At 36.3% G+C, this 19,898-nt stretch overlaps 1 protein-coding gene across 8 annotated transcripts in view; it reads right to left on the bottom strand.

The window, feature by feature from the left end:
• The window catches only part of ROBO1 (roundabout guidance receptor 1), a 688,445-nt gene that overhangs the window by 127,949 nt on the left and 540,598 nt on the right, over window positions 1-19,898 (bottom strand). Inside the window, exon 1 of one of the 8 annotated variants that reach the window (XM_015880196.2) lies at window positions 9,924-9,951. The exons of the other annotated variants lie outside the window; for them this stretch is intronic. Coding sequence (XP_015735682.1) covers window positions 9,924-9,936 — 13 coding nt within the window. The 5' untranslated portion in view covers window positions 9,937-9,951. Of the gene's footprint in view, window positions 1-9,923; window positions 9,952-19,898 lie in introns of those variants that run through there. 8 annotated transcript variants of the gene reach the window in all.

Genomic DNA, 19,898 nt, shown 5'->3' with positions numbered 1-19,898 from the left:
GTTTTAAGAAACAAATACTAATAATCTTATAAGAAACAGGATGCTGAAGCCAGTAAAGCCAAAAAGCTTTCAAGATAAAAACTATTGATATCTTCTAGCAATTCACTCAGAAACATCAGTGTGAAGAGGGAGAAAAAAGCAATACCGAAAACCACTGGTGATGGCAGATGGAAAAACAGTAGAAGATGAACATCAGATTTCAGTGGACGTTAAGCAACAAACCAAAAATGTGTAACCCCCCTTCATATTTCTACAAATTAGTTATCAGTTCTCAGGCCAAATGTTTCCCTCTATAAATAGACTTCTGTTGGTTTGCACTACTTGCAACTAGCTGGAGACATAATATACATGCACCAGAAACTAAAAAATAAAATATTATGATTCATATAATTCATATCCATTATAACAAACTCAGTCCTTCATCATCTTACTTCTTCCAACAACCACACCATGGTCTTCCTTCAATAAGAGCAAGCCCTTTCTCCTGCATGCCCAGTAAATTTCTAGGGGATAAGAGGAGTTTCATGCCTACTGTCAATATTTACACACTATTTGCCCAGTCAGGAGGCCCAAAAGGACAAGTTTTACATTAATATTATAGGTTTTCTTTAGTACACATAGTACACATTTTGGCCCAAATACAAAACTAACAGAGAGACGATGCAAGCCTTCTCTTGTCAGGAAATAAGAAGATACACGACATCAAACAAAAGTTTTTAAAGTCACAACATTCATTTACATATCAAAATCTGCAACAAAATGAAAAATTCTCTTTGCTTAAGAAAATGGTTTCTTGTTTGTGTGCTTAAAAGAAGTTGTCTGGCATCTTTCAGTAGCTCACAATCACTGGTGATTAGTGAAAACCTTTCTTGAACTTTCAGGTGGAAGAACTACAGTTCTTGTAGAAAAGGCTTTTAAACAGGCAGCCCTAATGCTTACACAAACTGTAAAATTTATTCGTTGTGTTTCTTGTTCCCCATAGAGCAACGAGATACATATCTCAGAAATAAAATGTGTACATTGAATTACATAGTATAGAAAATGCTGTACATGCATAGCACAGCTAGAGAAGTTCAAATATCTTTGCATAATTTGAACATTCATTGAGAAAAAGGTCTATCTTGTGTTCTTAACAGTCATGGAAATCATGGTAACCAAAAATGTGCTCAATCAACCAACCTGCTCTAAAAAGAGAACGGTATCCCCCTGGGCTCAGTCTTCATATTGGTGCTCTCCAGCATTTTTATCAATGACACAGACAACAGGATAAAGTTTACCCTCAGCACGATTGCTGATGATGCCAAGCTGAGAAGTGCATTAATATGCAATAGAAATAAGGCATGATATTCAGAGGGACCTGGGCAAGCTTGAAAAGTGAAACTGTGGAAACCTAATGTAGTCCAACAAGGCCAAGAACAAGGTGTTCCACTTGGATGGAACAATCCCAGGCACACATACAAACTGGCAGAACTCATTGAGAGCTGCCCTGTAAAGAAGGATTTGGGGAGTCATGAGCCAGAAGTCCATACTTGTGTTCCAGAAGGCCAACAGTATCCTGTACTGCATCAAAAGGGATGGCCAGCAGGAAGAGGGCGGTGATTGTCCACCTCTACTCTGCCCTTGAGAGGCTCCACCTGGAGTACTGCATTCAGGCCTGGGGCTCCCAGCACAAGAAAGATGTGGAGCTATTGCAGTGGGTCCAAAGAAGGGTCATGAAGGTGATCTTGAAGGATCATGAAGAGGCTGGAGCACCTCTTCTATGAAGAAAGGTTGGAGGAATTTGGGTTTGTTTAGCCTGTAAAAGAGAAGACTCCAGGGAGACCTCACTGTGTCCTTCCAATACTTTAGGGGAGTGAATAGGCAGGAGGGAGATGGACTTTTTGCACAATCTAATAGTGATAGGACAAGGTGGAATTGCTTTAAAACAAAAGAGGGGAAATTTAGGTTTGATTCCAGGAATAAATTTTTAACTTAGAGGATGGTGAGGCTCTGCAACAGGCTGCCCAGAGAAGCTGCGGACGCATTATACCTGGAGCTTCTCAATGCCAGGTTGGATGGGTTCCTGGGCAGGGTGATCTGGTGGGTAACAACCCTGCCCACAACAGGGAGCAAGAAATAAGTCTTTGAGGTAATTTCCAACCATAGCATGCTATGATTCTATGACTCTATGAACCCTTGAACCCTTGATATTAAGCAAGAAAGAAAGAAAGGAAAAAAAAAAAAAAAAAAAAGTGGCTTTTCTAGTAAACAGAGGTAAGCAGTGCAATTAACATTTATAATGATTATTGTGTCAAACTTCCGTTCTCAGAATAACACTGTGAGAACATTGTCTAGGTAGACCTCATTATTTAAAAATGTAAAGCTGTACAACACAGAAAACTATCTAATCTCTCAGAGGAATCTTTTATTTAAAGAGTGAAGTGGTAACTGTATTCGTACTTATCTAAGAAAACACCTCAATAACAAATACCTTACTAAATTTTTTCAATGTTCATGGCAAGAATCGGGATTTGTATATACATCATTTGGATATAGGGCATTAACAAACTATCTAGAGAGTTAATCAAGAGAGAACACTTAAAGCAAAACAAGACTGCTGCTACATAATCAGAAACACTAGAGCTGTGAACAATGGAAATGAACATTATTAGCACACTGTATAAATAATTTAAGGCTTCTAGAAGTGAAATTAATCTACACAGCATTTCAAGCACACACAACTACTAACTCAGACAGAATAATAACAGGTAAGGGAAAAACATATGGGTAATTAAAATGATACATTCCAAGATGGAATACACATAGCTTGGTAGTGCTAGTATCAAGTAAAGAAATAAATATAAAGGAAATTCTATTACATTCATGTATATTTTGTATGTGTTTATCGTTTTGTTGTTGTTGTTTGTTTATGATTTTTTTTTATTTTTTTCCTTCTAGTGTGATTGGAAACTGAATTTGCAGCATCCATCAACATCTACCTGATCAACTCCTCAGCTATTTGAAACTTCAGTGCTATATTGAGTGCTATTTTCACAGAGACAACAACAATCTGATTTGCTAGCACTGGAGATGAGCATTCTTCCTTAAGCCCCCAGTGCACTAGAAGTCCAAGATGAAGTCTCAATATTGTACTTCAAAGGGAAAAGATATTAATGATGTCTTAACCTTTCCTTTGAAACGGAATCTCTATATCCAATTCCATCTAGCAAGGTTAATTGCATAGTATGCAAGGGAATTACTATTATTTCAATATAATGCACCATGGAGAAATGATGAAAGTTGATGTACTGTTGTAACAAGCTTTACGTGAAGAGCACTACAAACATATTATCAAAGGTAAGTATCTTGGACAGGTGAAACAGAAGAATTTTATAACCTTAGTAAGTACATTTAAGTAAGAGCTTCTTTATCCTAAAAAGGCAACCTTGGGATAAATAATAAATAAACAGATGCAAATATGAAGACTGCATGTGATTCGATGTTCATCTGTTACTTCGTGAATACACATATTTCACTATCATCACTTTATTACTATTTATATAAAAATCTCCTTGCTGTTATATGTATCCAAATTGCAAGTTGATTAAAGATACAGTAGAAAAATAAATATGAAAATACAGGATAAATTAATAAGTAAATTTCATTGTAAAAAATGTACCAATGTCACCTCTTTCTTTAAATACAAGTAAACAAAAAGTAAAGTAAACAAAAAACAACCCACAAGGTGACTGCTTTGGGAGCAACTAGAAGTTCTAAAGCAAAAGCAAGGAAATTCCTACTCCTCACCAAAATAATTCATACCGTACATCGGTTCCGTGGCTTCTGCCAATACAAAAGTGAAAGATAAATACTGGGACCTAAGTTAGAAAATGGTTAAGAATATCCCCATGTTTTCAGAGTTTAAGATATTCTTAGAAGTGTTCTGGAATCAGTGTGAGACCTGACAGTTTTCCCCTGACATTGGAAGCCAGGAAGAGGTCTTCAATCTTCCTGAAGTTACAAATACAGTGTTCAGCTAAAAGTCAAACTCTAATACCTTTTACAGAACCAAACACTGCAACTTTTACTGAATGGGAATTGCACTCACATAGATTTCTTGCAAAGGAGTGGACAGGAACAGGTATCTTAGTTACATATACCAATGTTTTAAGGTACTGGTGATTAAACATTGTGCATTAACTTATTTAAAAAACAACAACTTAACTAAAGTAATAAAGGCGTATACCATATAAAGATCCAGTTCCATGCAACATATAATGGATTCAAAATAGCTTTGGCCACATATGGCCATTTAAGGATTCTTTGTTTTTTCTTTTCCCCTTAATTTTAGTATAAGATGTTTCAAATCATTAAAATGAACAGCTATGAAAAAGTGCAAACAAATAATATTACTTTTAATCAAACACAGAAATCGTTTTCAAGCACAACACAACACATTAATAATGTGCTAATTACAATATTGTATTCTGAAAGATAAATATATTAGCAAGCCAGAAGGATCTGGTAGTATTTTATTATACTTTAATAGAAGGAAAATAGGGTTAAACAGATGGCATTCAGAATTTCTCAATGAATTTAGCATCTGTGAGTACATGTTGCATAAATGCCAATTAAAATGTGTCCGAGTAAATTTAAATCCCTTGCTGATAGAATGTAAGCCAATCTAGCTGGCTTAAGATCAAGGTTAGACTTAATCGTCTGCTGAACTCACAGGAAGTTCCTCTCAAATTGTAGAGAAATTCCCAGTGAAATAATAAAACAGTGCGCCTACTGATTTGTATTTATTTACATTCACAGCTCTCTTCTCAAGCGCTAGGCTGAAGCACAAATGAAAAAAAAAAAAACCATCACTAAAGTGAATCATTTGGCAAGGCTAAAGTGAAAAACATTCTTCTTTGATTTAAAAAGTTTCTGCAGACATCTTCTGCAGAACTTTCCTTTTAAGTACTTCTATGAATCAATTACTTTAGTAGTGTCTTCATAATTCCTATTAACCACAAATGCCACTTCTTACATTCTTCTATTCTATGAGCGAAGAATTACCAGTGTTATGAAATTAGGTCCTCATTTTTCACAAAATGCAAAGTAAATAATGAGTATCAAATAATACAACATGTAGAGAAAAGGTCAAAGTGAAAACTTAAAGCAATGAAGTTGTTATTTAACCCTATATCCATTGTAATTCATTTTGATACTTAAATATCTTATAATAAAGATTCCCAGAGACTAACAGAAACACAGTACCTTTGGTAAGAACAAACAAAACAACCCTACATTAAAACAAAACAAAACAAATCAGAAAACATCCAAGGAATTTAAAAAAAGGTAAAAAAAAGCCTTTGCCATGTATTTCAAGATTGTAGAGGTCCCTTCCAATCCAAACCATTCTATGATTCTATTGAATACATGGACTGCTCCAAAAGTAATTCCTCCTATTTTACTATGATGGTCTATGACACCAAAGGCAGAAGTTGGTGGATGGCAATAGAAGCTGATCCTTCCCACCATTATGCTGTTACTTTTTTTTTTTGCTGTGTGCTAGATGACAGCACAGGGGCTGTCTGACAGAATGTCATCTGACATGGAAGTGTGGATGAAGCAAAGATGTGTAACTGAATTCCTTCATGTAGAAAAAAAAATAAGAAATGCACCCATTGACATTCATCAGTGCTTGCTGTACATTAAAGGAGACCATTAAGTAGATGTGAGCACAGAGAGGTGGTAGGTGGTGTCTTTCAACAGTGGCTACAGTGACAGTGGGTAACCTTCTCACATCAGAGGTGAAAATACATTGCCAATGGTGATGACTGTTGAAAGTTAGTGATTTGTAGTTGAGAATTTTCTCTGTCAAATAGTTATTGTGATCTTTGTTGTAGTTTCCGTGTAAATTAAAAAAAAAAAAAAAAAAAAAAAAAAGAGAGACATTACTTTCAGAGCGACCTACACACAGTGCTAAGTCTTGCAGGTGTGTACCCAAGAAGACTGAGGAACCAATCCCACGAAAAAGAGAGTATTTTTGTGATGTGTTGAACCACTGGTAAAAATCTGATATTACTGACTGAACTGGGGACAACCTACACCAAGCAAAACTTGAATCTTTTGCAAAGCTAATCAATTAGGTCTCTTTATGCATAATCCCTGTGCACAGCCTTTTCCCATACCAATTATTTCATGCTTGCAGCACTGAGTTGAGGAAAAAGCCAATCAGAAGCCATAAAATATACAGCACAACAGCAAATGAAATTAAGTGCCTCAAGTGCAACTGACTACCTAGGAAATGAAATCTGAGCTAGACAAGCATACATATACACTAGTAACAAATTAAATGGTGGTTGTCAGCAAAAAAAAACAACCACTCAATATCATTAAGAAGAGTGCAATGGAAACACTAGTGCAACACTCAGCAACTATGAAAGCTTTACTTGGAATGGAAAAACACAAGGTTTATCAGTACCTTCTACAGCAGAAGGAATAAAGCAACCTGACAAGTAACATGCATCACTATGTACATTTAGATTACAGAAACCATACTGGATTTTGACTATTTCTGTAACTCAGTAAAATGTGTTTCACAGGCATTGCTGCAAGATTGGATGTGGGAAAAAAATAAAATAAAATAAAATAAAATAAAATAATAAAATAAAATAAAATAAAATAAAAATCACATCTCTTACAGAAAGCCAATGCCCAACAGAATGTACATAAAGTATCTGATTTTTAGACTTATTCATCACTGAATTATTGAAACTCAGGCTGAGGAGCGCCACTGACAATCAAGTCCTTAACATTTTAATAACAATAGACAATGATACTGAGGAAAGAAAATAAAAGGTCGAAAGTCAGACTATACAACACACACCTCCTAAATTGCATTATATATTTAGTAATGTCAGCAGAAGTTACAGATATGAATTTAACTAAGTAATGATGGCACACTACTCTCTTCTGCCTTGCTATTATAGCTCAAAGTAACTGCAGTATGAAAGGTGAAATATCAAACTGTTGTCCTTAAGTACAAGACTGGCTACATAATGTGCTGGGGAAAAAAAAAAAAAAAAAATTAAAAAAAATTAAAAAAAAAAAAATCCAAAGTAAGAAAGTGGCGATTCTAAGTATCATTATCAAGGAACATAAAACAAAGCAAAACTTTCTGAATAAATGTCTGAGAACAGAGAACATGAAATGCAAAAGGAGGCTGGGGGATGGAAGGAGAGGTAGGCGGATTAACTCAGCACTGCTGAAAATATGGCATGACGCACACTTGAAGTTGTTTCTGCACTCTACCTTTTTGGGAGAACTGTGTATTTGCTCAAATCATCTGAAAAGAAAAACTGAAGAAAAGCAGATTTGGAAAGGATAAAGAGTTCAAACTAGTAATATGTGCTTTAATCCTCTGCAGAAGGTGACAGGGATGAAAGAAAGGTATATGTGGTATGCTCTTTTATATTTTTGCTCACAGTTATTACTCTTAACAACATCTGTGTGTGACCTCTTCCATTAGCAGCCATTTTCCCAGCATTGTCAGGGTCTTCAGATCCTTGCACTGACACAGAAGTTCTGCTGAAGCCAGGACAGGCTGCTTTCCACAAACATGTTATGGAGAAGGGCTGGAATGTCACACACATCACAGTGAAAAACAAGATTTCTTAATGGATTCACAGTTTTTGATGGTGGGAGCAGCTTTATGAACAACTGCAACTGATGAGCCAGACATGCTTGTCTCAAAGGTCTTGGAAAATGACAGGCAAAGCACTAACAGAACCAGGCTCTACCAGTATCCTTTCAAGTACTAATCCTCACAGTGACTGTCATGATGCTTGGATTCAGTCCTTTACTATAGGTTGCAATCCTCAAAATAATACGATTCAACAATTGCTGTAATTCTCTGCAGTTACACAAAGAACACTTAAAGATAAAAGATTCAATAGAACAGTTTTCATTGTTCTCTAGGGTTAACTGCTGCTCTATTCATTCAGAAGAGGCGACCTTCCAGTAACCTTTTTTTTGTGGCTATGAATGAATGCAAATTTGAGTTTGACCTCACTGTATAACCTCTGTAAAAAGAATTACACTACAGTGATAGTGCATCTTTAAGTCAGCATGTCAAATAAATATTTTATTCAATTGCTAACTAGATAATGCATTTTAGAAACAACTTACAACACTGAATCTATTTTCTGAAATATGTCACTAAATGTAGGAAAAAATGTAACTGATTTTTTAATATTTAAATATATTTGACATATATGAAATACTGGACTTATTTGCCCTAGTGAGAATGCATTTAAAAAGTTTTAGCTTCCATTAAGAAGAAACATCCATGCATAATACATCTTTTTCTGATGTCTTCTTGTGTACACAGAAACATCAATTTGTACCTAGCCTACAAGAAAGCTAAATTACAGGTAAACGATCTAATGTGTCCCTTACTACCCTTTGGCAGGCTTAGTCTAATCAGAGTTTTTCCACTAAATTACCCAGATCAACAGAAAACCTGCACAATTATATCTTGCTCTCTAAAACAGCACATGATCTTTGCTCATGTGGGTAATTGCTAGGGTGGAAAATTGCAATGAGGATGACGGTACAGATGTTCTTTTTCAGTTGACCAAACAACATGAAAGAAAACAAAGATTTTTGCTTCACAGTGATTTCTATTTAAAATGCACTGTTTTATACACGTCCAGACACACATAAACAAATATAATGTTAATTTTCAACAGATTTTTCTAACAGAAGATTACATTCTATTGACGGTGCAGGAAAAAAAAAAAAAAAAAAAAAAGACTAGGTTTTAAGGGAGAGTAAGTATTAATAAAGCATCAACATGTGAAAAACAAATGATTAATTTTAGTAAACTGTAAAAATGTACACTATGGTATTTATCAAGTTAAAAGTGTTGAAGAGGTTTTCAAAGCAGGATGAATATACTGGAGAAAACCTTTTATATTTGTATGCAAAAAGACAAACAAACTCAGCGCTGGTGGAATAGAAAAGTTCCGTGTGCAACCATTACTGCTGCTGCACTTTCTTGTCTCCACCAACAGGACCACAAATAGCACTGATATACACTGTTTTGTATAGTTCTGGGGGCTTTCCTCCATTACAAGTTTGCTAAGGAAGGTTTACCAAGCTGTGGGAATTTTCTTAGTCTTACAAAAAATCATTTTACTTTGTATTCAAAAAAACATTACTGAACATTCTTTGCTGCTAGCTAAGGTTCTTAACATCCAGCTTATTCCTAAAACAAACAATCACTAATAATTACCTTGCACTGACATGTATCAGTGTCAGTCACAGTCATCAATTACGGCACTGAGTTCACTACAGAATGACCAAGACCGGTCTAACCTAAACAGAGACATGACAGGAAAAGGAGACACAAAACCAGAAAAAGGGAACGGAGAGATAAAAAGATAAGCAATTTGAAGCTAGAACACTGCAGAGTCCCTTTGTATAAGAACAATAATTTCTATCAAAATAAGTAACTTAGTATATGTTGGAAAAGATGAGTTTGGAACAGAACTTGAAAGATTCACAGCAGTGACAAGTAAATTGCCTTCTGAGTTACAGACTTATCCACTGAGAAATGTTTGGGCCAACATATCTAGGAGTAGGATAAATCTGAGAGATCTTCACTGTGTTATGTTTCCTATCTTTCAGCCCCCCATCAGGAGTGACAACTGTATTTGGGAAGAAGGACAAAGATTAGCAGTTATCTGACGTGTAAAGAATTAAGCTTTCAAAGGGTATAAGAATCTACATCTGAAGAATAGCTGGATGCCACCTTCTGGTGAGATAGGCATGGGCCAGAGACAAGTACTACCCATCTAAGCAGTTAAGCAACATTGTTGTGCTGTCTTCTAACTTAAAGCAGCCATTTTCCCCCTAGTTTTAGTTGATTAGATACAAATAATACTTACTCAATGAAGACATAAAGAAGACCAAGAGGCACTCATGTCACACATTGATACTAACATCACACATCTCTAGGGCTTCATCACAACTCTGGGCAGCCTGGTCTAGTGGTTGGTGACCCTGCATATAGCAAGGGGGTTGAAACTAGATGATCATCGTGGTCCTTTTCAACCCAGGCTATTCTATTCCATTATCTAATCTTATTTGCAGAAAAGGAAAAAATGACTCAAAGCTACCACAATTCTAGGGACTACTCATGGTGTAACAGCTCAGTTGATGTGTTTGCTTTTCCTCATTATTGCTAAAGAACAATATATGCAATTGCTTTATAATAATATGAGCAGTTATGCATGCATAATTACTGTATTATTTCTTACCATAAAAAGGGATGAACCCGTTTATCAAATTTGAAGATGTGTTTTATCAATCTTCATTTAGAACAAAGGGACTGAAAATACCTGAAATGTGCTTAACAAAAAATACAAGTTGCAAATGCTAAGAGTAATTATTTATTCATTTATTTATTTATTTATTTTTTTCCCCCCCAGCACTTAATAGTGTTACCTATCTATCATTTGTTTCCCTTGCAGAGCATATACTAGTAACTAACTGCAGGTAAGGAGGCTTGTCCTCTTTTTTTAGTTCAGTTTTAGAGGCAACTGAATGAAAACTTAACATCCTGTGGGTGACACTTCTCTGAAAATCTGTTTGTGAAGAATCACCCATACAATGTCAACCTTCTCTCATATATAAAAACGACAGTGAGTCAGAAGAGCCATTTCATTTCTGTTCACGGCCTAACACAAGCAGCCTCAGTTGATGACTAAAAAGACTGTCTGCCTGTCATCCTCTATGCTTTCAAATATTTGCTCTGAGAGAATAGAGAGCTTGGACCACTCCAGGTGTATCTACTGCCTGCCAACTCCAAAGCTACAGTCAAGTTACTAAATGCACACAGTGCAGTGTGGGTGATGTGGGGATCCTAGTGCAGGTCTGCAATCAGCACAGTCACGTAGCCCCACACCTGAGTTAACAAACCTACATGTCTGAGTACAGATCTGGGAACAAAAGCATGGTGGTAGCCTCTGCAGCATTAACATGTCTGTACTTTCTCCAGTCCAAGTTCTCTGTCTGCAAAAACACACAGCTTACCACACAGCTAAAGGTCATAAAACATTAGAAACATGAAGGCACTATGAAAGCCTCAAATAGATGTAAAACATGACCTAAATCTAAACATAGATAAATACTGAGAGGATTTAGATCACTGTGACCTTCAGAAACTAAAGTGGTTTTATGTTAATGAAAAATCTTCCATCCTTTCCAGGCCACCAGAAATCCATGCAACCTATTTGAATATTTCTGTACCTGAAGTCATATTTTTTTCCAAAAAGAGGGAGACATTTTCCTAGACCACAGTATCAATGTATTGACCTGAGATGGTATGTGAAGATGTTCCACTGTTATACTCACATTTAATTCTGAAATGAAGGCCTTTAAACCAGTCATTTAAATAAATAAATAAATAAGTCATACTGAAATTGTACATGCAAAATTTGCTATTGCCTGCTTTTAAAATAAAAAGCACCATGATTTTGTATGTGATATGGATCTGATAATTTCCATTCACCTGTCCTAATGGTAACACAAAGTCCATAAAAGATGAAGATTTAAACAGGAATTACCATAATTGAATCTCATCTTTTCATTTGTTCTCACAACATCAGTAAATGGCTCTCAGACTTCTGGGGTAAAAAATATGAGGTCTTTACATCACTGATTTTTATTGGACAATGATGTTACCATTATATCTGATTCCAAGCTACTATTTTATGTATAGTCAAATTAAATTTACATTCTTTAAAAAGCTCCTTATAGCTCTGTTGATACTACATGAATTTAAAAACTGTTCTATTTTAAAATTATAGTACATATAAGAAGAAGTAATTATGTTAACTCAAATTCAAGGCAGATAGTTGAAGTTCAGAAACATCTAGAAGAAATCATAGGAAGAAAGCATGATGAAGTTTCATGCATTCATGGAGCTGTACTGCATACAAGCATACTCAGATGATAGGCATTTGGGACAATAGCATGAGAAATTGTCACAATAATCACTCAGTCCCCAGATTTCTTTTCAGAACTGCTCTGTCTTGAGCAGTAGTTCCAGAATAGCAGAAGATAGCAAGATTGTTAGAAGCTCATTGATCACAAAACATTATTGAATGCATTTCTCGAAGAAAAGCATGTGGAAGAGAGCTAATGTTAAAGTGATGCCAACCACAAAATGTAAGTCAATAAAGCAAAGTCAAAAGTTCGAAAGAAATTTCATTCCTCACCGAAAAATGCTTTTGTACGAGGAGTGGCTACTATTAAATGTTGAAACATTACATGAAACTATCTCCAGAAAAAAAAAAGGCAACTCTTCTCTTTTTTGTTTTCTTCCACTTTAGTCAGTTGTGATTGTGAAGTGCTTAAGAATAGTTTCCTGAAAGATACTGGTAGCTCAAGTACTTTCACACACATAAAACAGTTTAGTACATTAATACATATGAGCGTAATATGTCTTCAACATGATCAACAGAGCCGTTATCACTACACAGATTATATCTATTCTAAAAACTAACTCAGTTTATTAGTTCCAGTGTGGAATAAGTAATAAAACCTCAAGAGTCCAGTCTACATTTGTATCTGTAGTAGCTGGTTACAGTCATGTTATTTGATTATTATCTGAACTAAAAATAAACTCACACCTCGATAAAATGTGTGGATATTGTGTCTTTAACAGAAGAATCTCCATGCAAGAAAAGACAAGGTTATTTGTGAAACTGAAATCCAAGTCAGTGACATTAAGAAAATAAAAGCATTTATTAATAATCTCTCTTCTTGTTACACCCAGATAACTGTGTCATCTGGGTGAGGTTAAGGACTTAAGACTATTCCACCTAAACTAATAAACTTCTTTACTCAATCTGAACTAAGTGCTGAAGTTTACTTCTAATGAGTGTTGACTGATCTTGGCAAGTAAAGTGAATTAGACCACACAGAGCTGAGCTAGACAAGTCATCACTAGTCAGCGTGTCCCCAGGGGCAAGAATGAATAAAAATTGTTTCTCAGCTTACTTGTTTTATATCACCACAGACATGCATGTTGATAGTAACGCTATCTTGACATTCTTTCAGAGCTGTTCTTAGCACTGACCATATCTTGTCTAGTTGAGATTTTTGTTTGAGAATAAAAAATATTGAGCCATTTTAACAGTTTATTTTATTTTATTTTTTATCTACCCAAACACTTACAACACACTCATCACCCTAGTATCTGTAAGCTTGATACTTGAGTGTTGTCACATGAAAGATTAGTATTCAAATCCCCCAGGGCTTGAAGTGCTCCACATCAAACAAAAGATTTCATCTCCAGTTTCCTGTGTAGCAGTTCTGGGGTGGCAACATAGTGCACACAAATAGGCACTGAACTGAAGTAAGGAGATCTGGCTGTTTTGACTCAGCATTTTTGATATCCTAAGCAACCTACTCCATCTCTCTGTGCCTCAGTTTCCAAGTAAAATAAAAATAGTGACCCCTCCTAAAAGCCTTCAAAATCTATGCATGGAATGCTTGAATAAAAACTCTATTACTATTCACTATAAAAACAGCACAAGAACTACTGAGAGATTCAGTGTATTACCACATCTGTTTTTATTTTTTCTGCCAGCAGAAATGTCATGATGCCACTAAGGCTATCACTCATAAAATAAAGATAGGGTAAATAAGCCCAATGTTACAAGACGATAATCACGATATGTTTGCTGTGCAAAAGTTTTGCTACTTTTATTTGAGAACAACAAAAACAATAAAACCCTTTTTTCATTTCTCTAGTTTTGTGACTCAGACAGTAAACAATAAGTAACGTGTCCTGTGCTATACTGCTTCTATCTTGACCTAATTATGACTGTAAGAAGGCGAAAGACAGTCTATCTTATTGAATGTATCTTTCATCATGTACATAACTTGGCTAAATCACTAACTTACTGCTCCCTGGACTTCCTCTGTCTAGTTGCTATCCCCACTTGATTCAAAACAGTGTCTTCACAGCTAAACATGCTCAAAGGACAGTCTAGGTGCCTGGCACATATTCACCTATCAGTCATTTGATAGCAGGGCCGTGGGGCTAGCAGGTCTGTGAAGCCATGGGCAGTCCCATCCCACTGGGTAGAGGTCCCAAGGCAGCACTAACTGGCCCTCCACTGAGGCTCTGTGCTTGATTCCCACCTGAGCTATGGCCCTGCTGTACTGCAGCACTGCCCTGCAATGGTCTCACAGAGCTGGGCTCATGCAATGGCCCACAGGAGGTGCTCAATGCTGTCCAGTTCCACCTCTGGGGATGGCACTGCCTGGCAAGGCCATGCCTTCGTGGACCTCCCACCTTAGGGTATCACCTGACTCACACCGGGTCACTGAGACATGCTTAGGGCTTGTGGAGAGAGTAAGGAAGGCTGCTCATACATCTGTTTGCAAGATCTGGAAGGCATCTATTCTGCCTTCCCTCACAAGTCAGTGCAGGGCTGCTTTATAGAAGACCAGATGCTTACCTAGCCATCGTGTGACTTTTTCACAGTGCTTATGTTTGTTCTACATTTAAGTTGTTTTTGGTAAAAGTTTTATAGCCACTGGCCACCCAGTGGCCATAATTTTCTGCACAGCTCTGCTGCCTTCAAAATAATGAAGAGATGCACACTGTGCCACAAGCAGTGTCACAATGCTGAGATAAATCAGGCTTGGTGTACAACATTTTAAGAGTGAGTGCAGAATTAAGACTCTTCCAACCAATATTTCAAATGTTGAATATTATTTTTTGTTGACAGAAATTGCACTGTCCAGTGACACTAGGTTTCCTAAGAACAAAGCAAAACAAAAATGCACCTCTTTTTGCAATGAGCAGAATCATCATTAGATGACCTGGAACACAAGAATGCTCAGCACAGATAGAGCTAGAGATGAGACCACCACACGGGGAGTTGGAGATCCTCAGATGTTATTTTAGAGACAACAGAAACATTTGTTGCACACTATAATATCAAAATTTCTTTAAAATAACAGCACACCTGCTAAACTGCTTTGTCCAAAGGACACTTAGAACATTTGCTCGCTAGAAATTTTCAGCTATGCTGTATAATAAATTGAATGATCATCCAAAAGCAAACACTACCTGCTCTGAATTTTTTTGTGTGAGTACATTGAGATGCTCTCAAAGTTCTTTTCAAATGCAGCTGTTGTTACCTGTGTGTTACCCAGACATCTAGTACCTGAGGCAGGTTAAAAATGACAGGAGTTCAATGTCAGTGTAATGCCGGAGTAGTATATTAGCACACTCCTTGCAAAAAGGCTTCAGATACCTTGGACAAAGCAGAAGGGGGAGGTATTCTAATCAAAATCAACTTGCATACACCTAGCCTTTGCTCACTTACTACAAAGCTGTTCAATTATGCACACAAAAAAATGGAGCACTATGAAATCTATGCCATCTATTCACACCACAGGAATCCAGCGTAATTATTCCCACCAGGAGATATGAAGTATTTCCTCATGCAAATACTGGACTCTCAAAACATCAAAATCAAGGACCTGCATTACATGCCTCCCACAGGGCAGAAGTACAAGAAGTGTACTGAGTGCCTTTCACACTCAGTTTAAGGACAATATTTTCTGATGATTCTGGTATGGAATTAAATCTCTAAGTAAACTCTACGCAGATTTTCTAACATGGAATACAAATCTGTGTAACAAATGGTTGCAAAAGACAGCTATTTCTGTATACACTGACAGAAATATAACACAGTGCACTTTGCATTCATTCATGGACACATCACTACAATCAAAGTAACTTTCTGTAAGCAGCCAACATTTTAGTCTTGTACTTGTAGAATGTATTAAGTCCAAAATATCGCATATCAAATGCCCAGTGAGAGGCAATAAATAATGGTTTTAACGAGGGGAGACTGATTTGCTAGTGGTTTAGTCAACAAAAGGTACAAAATTAAAACTGAAGCTTTGTCCTGGATCAAATGGAAGTGTACTATCAACCACTTAATCAAGCCACTGAGAATAGAGGAGTTTTGTGCCTTGTAATATGCTGATACTCTACCCTGTGACCTTGCCCATAGTTCTTTTCACAACCTCTACCTGAAATTTTTTTCCAGTGTCTTCTGCTGGTCTGTAAATGGAGGCAGTCTCCAAGAAGCTGTAGGATGGTAAGCGCTGGTCCATCAAGGAACTCAGAAGCAGGCAAGCTAACAGCCATTTCTCTACACTACATATCAAAATATCACACAAATAAAAATATTTATTTCCTATGTTTTACAGAAAATGAACAAGACAAAAATAAAGGAAAAAAGGTTCTGAATCTACAAACTGCCATACAAAAGTCTCTCATATTTACCCAGAGCCTAAGGATTTTATGTGATGTCCCCTGAAACAGGAGCTGAATTCCCAGTGGTTTTGATGGAGCCCACACTTAAAACAGAAGTAAACTGATTCTCAGTGAATCGGTGGTGAATAATACATATGTAAATCTTTAAAAAATATATTAGCTCTAGAGGTAAGGTAGCTCTGGCTTTATTGGGCATTATATTCAAAAGTACATTTAAACATAAACTGTAGCCCTTAGCAATGTAAGACCTTTAACTTGATATACTGTTATATAAAGGCTGGATAAATGAAATGCTTTAAGCAAATGTGATAGACTCACTAGTTCAACTTCTGTACAGAGACATACACATCTTTGCCATACACACAGCTCAAAATTGTTACCATGTGCCAAGTAAACTATTACAGATGTTCAGCAACAGAGATCAAAGAAACTGCATCACATCTTCCTGAATATCACCAGTCAAATATATAAAACGTAAAGAAATGTGAAGTGTTCATTTGCTGATGTTTCGATAAATGAGGGATGCAGGACTGTTAATATTCTCTCTTAGCCGTTAGTTGAATTATATTCTAATGGCAGACAGCAGTTATCTGCAACTTGTGATGTGGAGTATTCCAGCAAACCCATGGCATATCTTTAGTTGACATTTCTCCTTAGCTTTCAAAAGAGTACTTCTCCATTACAGTGCATATTTGAAACCTTCTTCTGATAAACTCTCCATCTGCATTATACTTAAAACATATTTGTGTTGTGTTGGGGCTATATTAATAATGTGAATTGCAAAAAAAAAATACATTTTAGTAGTTTGCCTTGTAGAACCAATGATGTCCCAGATAAAAGTATGCCCCAAAATAAAATAAAATAAAATAAAATCATAGAATCATAGAATCATAGTCTCGTGCGGGTTGGAAGGGACCTTAGAGATCATCGAGTGCAACCCCCGGGATTCGAGCCTCTTGTGTAGCAGAGCGACACTTCTACCACTTGCACCACAGGGGATTCGAACCTGGGCCTCCAGTGTTGCAATGCGGCATTCCTACCACTGCGCCACCGGGGCACACTAAATTAAAATAAAATAAAATAAAATAAAATAAAATAAAATAAAATAAAATAAAATAAAATAAAATAAAATAAAATAAAATAAGGCATTATCTCTGCCCTAAAGGATATGCATGTATACGTTAATCCTTTAAAGACAAATATGTTACAAATTCATTTAAGCTAAAAACCATGTAATGTAACATGTAAATGTATAGCAAATTTAATTCCTCATGCTGACCACTCACCTGTTCTGTACTTCTGTGCTCATTAATCTGTTTTCCCTGAGGTCCATCTTACATTCAAACATTTGATCATCTTCAATCACTTCTTAAAGACAAAAATTAAAAAGTCCCCCTTCTCCCTTTCACCAGAAAACAATTCCATTCTTTTCCCCCATTATGGAATTTCCATTTACATCTTTATCCCCAAAATACCCCCATACACTCTAAATTACACTTCCCTAAGGTACAGGAAAAGCAATACTCAGTCCTGGAACAGTGACAGGTTTAAGGTATAATATTTCACAGCCCATTAGTGCTGGAAACAGAGGGTTTCTAGCATTTAGTGAGCTACAAATTCCCTTACCACTAAGAGCAATCTTGGTTCTAGTCTGGGTTACTCTCTCTGTATGTATATTTATTTGGATACACACAGCTCAATATATACCTCTGTACACAGCAAACACATCTTATAAACAAAAAATGTATGGAAAAGCTACATGAGACAATTTTTAAAGGTTTCTGCAATGTATTGCTTATAATACACAGGGGGACTTGTTGTATGAGGGGAATTCCGTTAAGCAAGAAAAGTTATGAGGAATAATATCACTGCAGCTGAGAAATAAAGCAAGGGAGTTTTATGAAGCTAGACTGCAAGTTATGTGGTACATAAAGAATTCAGAGTGGTTTGGTATAACATAAAGGCTTGGTTTGTCTTTTCTTTCAGTGAGATGCAGAACTAACTTACATCTTCCACACACAATAATACCAAAAGCCCATGCCAACAAAACCAACAACCACCCTTCCATGCATTGTTTCTCCGTCAAGTTTAAAATTTCCTCTCATGTAAAGTAGTCCACAGTTACCAATACTGAAAAACTATAAGATTTTTTTTAAACAAAAAGTCAATTTGCTATACATAAATTTAGTTTTATGAATTGCAAAATTAATTGACCCTGACTTCTTATGGATTTCCATCTCATAAGTGGTTAATCTTGTACTAAAGAAGGGGGCAACTTAAATTCAAGATTTTTCACAAGTTAGGTCATTTACAACAGCTCTTTTCTCTGGTGTCTCATAATACTTCCTCCAACGTCTCTTGTTCTCTGGCATTGTTACCTAGATGCCTATATTACGGGAAATTTTCAGGAAAGATTATCTGAGAAACTGGCCTTCCCTCACCCCACCAGATTTGGCTGTAAATGATTAGCAAGTTAAAAAAAAAGAAAAAAGAAGTAGTTGTGGGAAACATTCACACGCATGTGGATGCACGTGTGCACGCACACCCAGGCACAGAAACTATAATCTTATAAACCTCATTTCCTTCGGAAACCAGGCTAAAAATGACATAGCAAGAGCAGATGTGAACACAGTTATGAAAAACAGCTGCATGAGCTTTCCATGAAACAAATAAACATAAGGTCAACATGCATACAGGTTCCTTTTAAAAAGCTGAACTGGCAAGCCTTTAAAATATTTGTGTAAATATTTTAAATATCCTCTTTCTGTGGGGCAGAGGACATGCATCTTGATTTCGGTTTATATAAGGTATGTTTCCTATTTTCTCCATGTCAAATTCTTGCCCACTGAAGTAAATGTAAGATTTATCTCTGATTCCAGTACAGTCAAGATTTCTTTCTCTGAATATATTGATATAACTTGTCCATGTCTGCTCATACCTCTCTTTTCTCTGGCCACGCTCGTATAAGTTCTACGTACTTCTATCTTCTTCATTTCATATATTAGTACATCTGGGTAATTCAAACTCTACCACTAATAAAATACGTATCATAATTGATGTAACAAAATGAATTGGAAAACAAAGAGATTTAGAAACAAGTATAGCCATAAAGTAGTCCTATGCTATATACTAAGGAGAAGAACTCTTCATTGCTTCTGACAAAGTACACAGGTTCAGTGTCTCTTAGACCAATATGTGAACCATTTAACAAATGCTTTGTTACATCCAACTTCAAAAGACATCTGGAAATGATAATGTGGTACGTGTCCTCCTAGTAACACAAAAACACAGAGCTGTGATGGATCCTGAAGGGCAACAGAATCTAGTCTCACATTCCTCTCCTCCACTATGCAGAAGTCACCCCAGATGCCACAGAATTCTTAAGTTTTATACCCTGCATTTCTTCTCTCATCTTCTGCAGAAAGCTCAAGACCACCAAGTGAGGGACCTTAAGTTAACCCAAAAAAGACATCTTGTATTCAAGAATCTATTCCAAATGGCTTGACATTTGATATCCATGGCTTGACATTATTTGTCTCCAGTAGCCAGA

This window comes from Coturnix japonica, chromosome 1 (assembly GCF_001577835.2).
Source record: "Coturnix japonica isolate 7356 chromosome 1, Coturnix japonica 2.1, whole genome shotgun sequence".
Classification (NCBI taxonomy): Eukaryota; Metazoa; Chordata; class Aves; order Galliformes; family Phasianidae; genus Coturnix; species Coturnix japonica.
The sequence above is the reverse complement of the archived record's forward strand: the minus strand, read 5'-3'. Positions and strand labels throughout refer to the sequence as shown.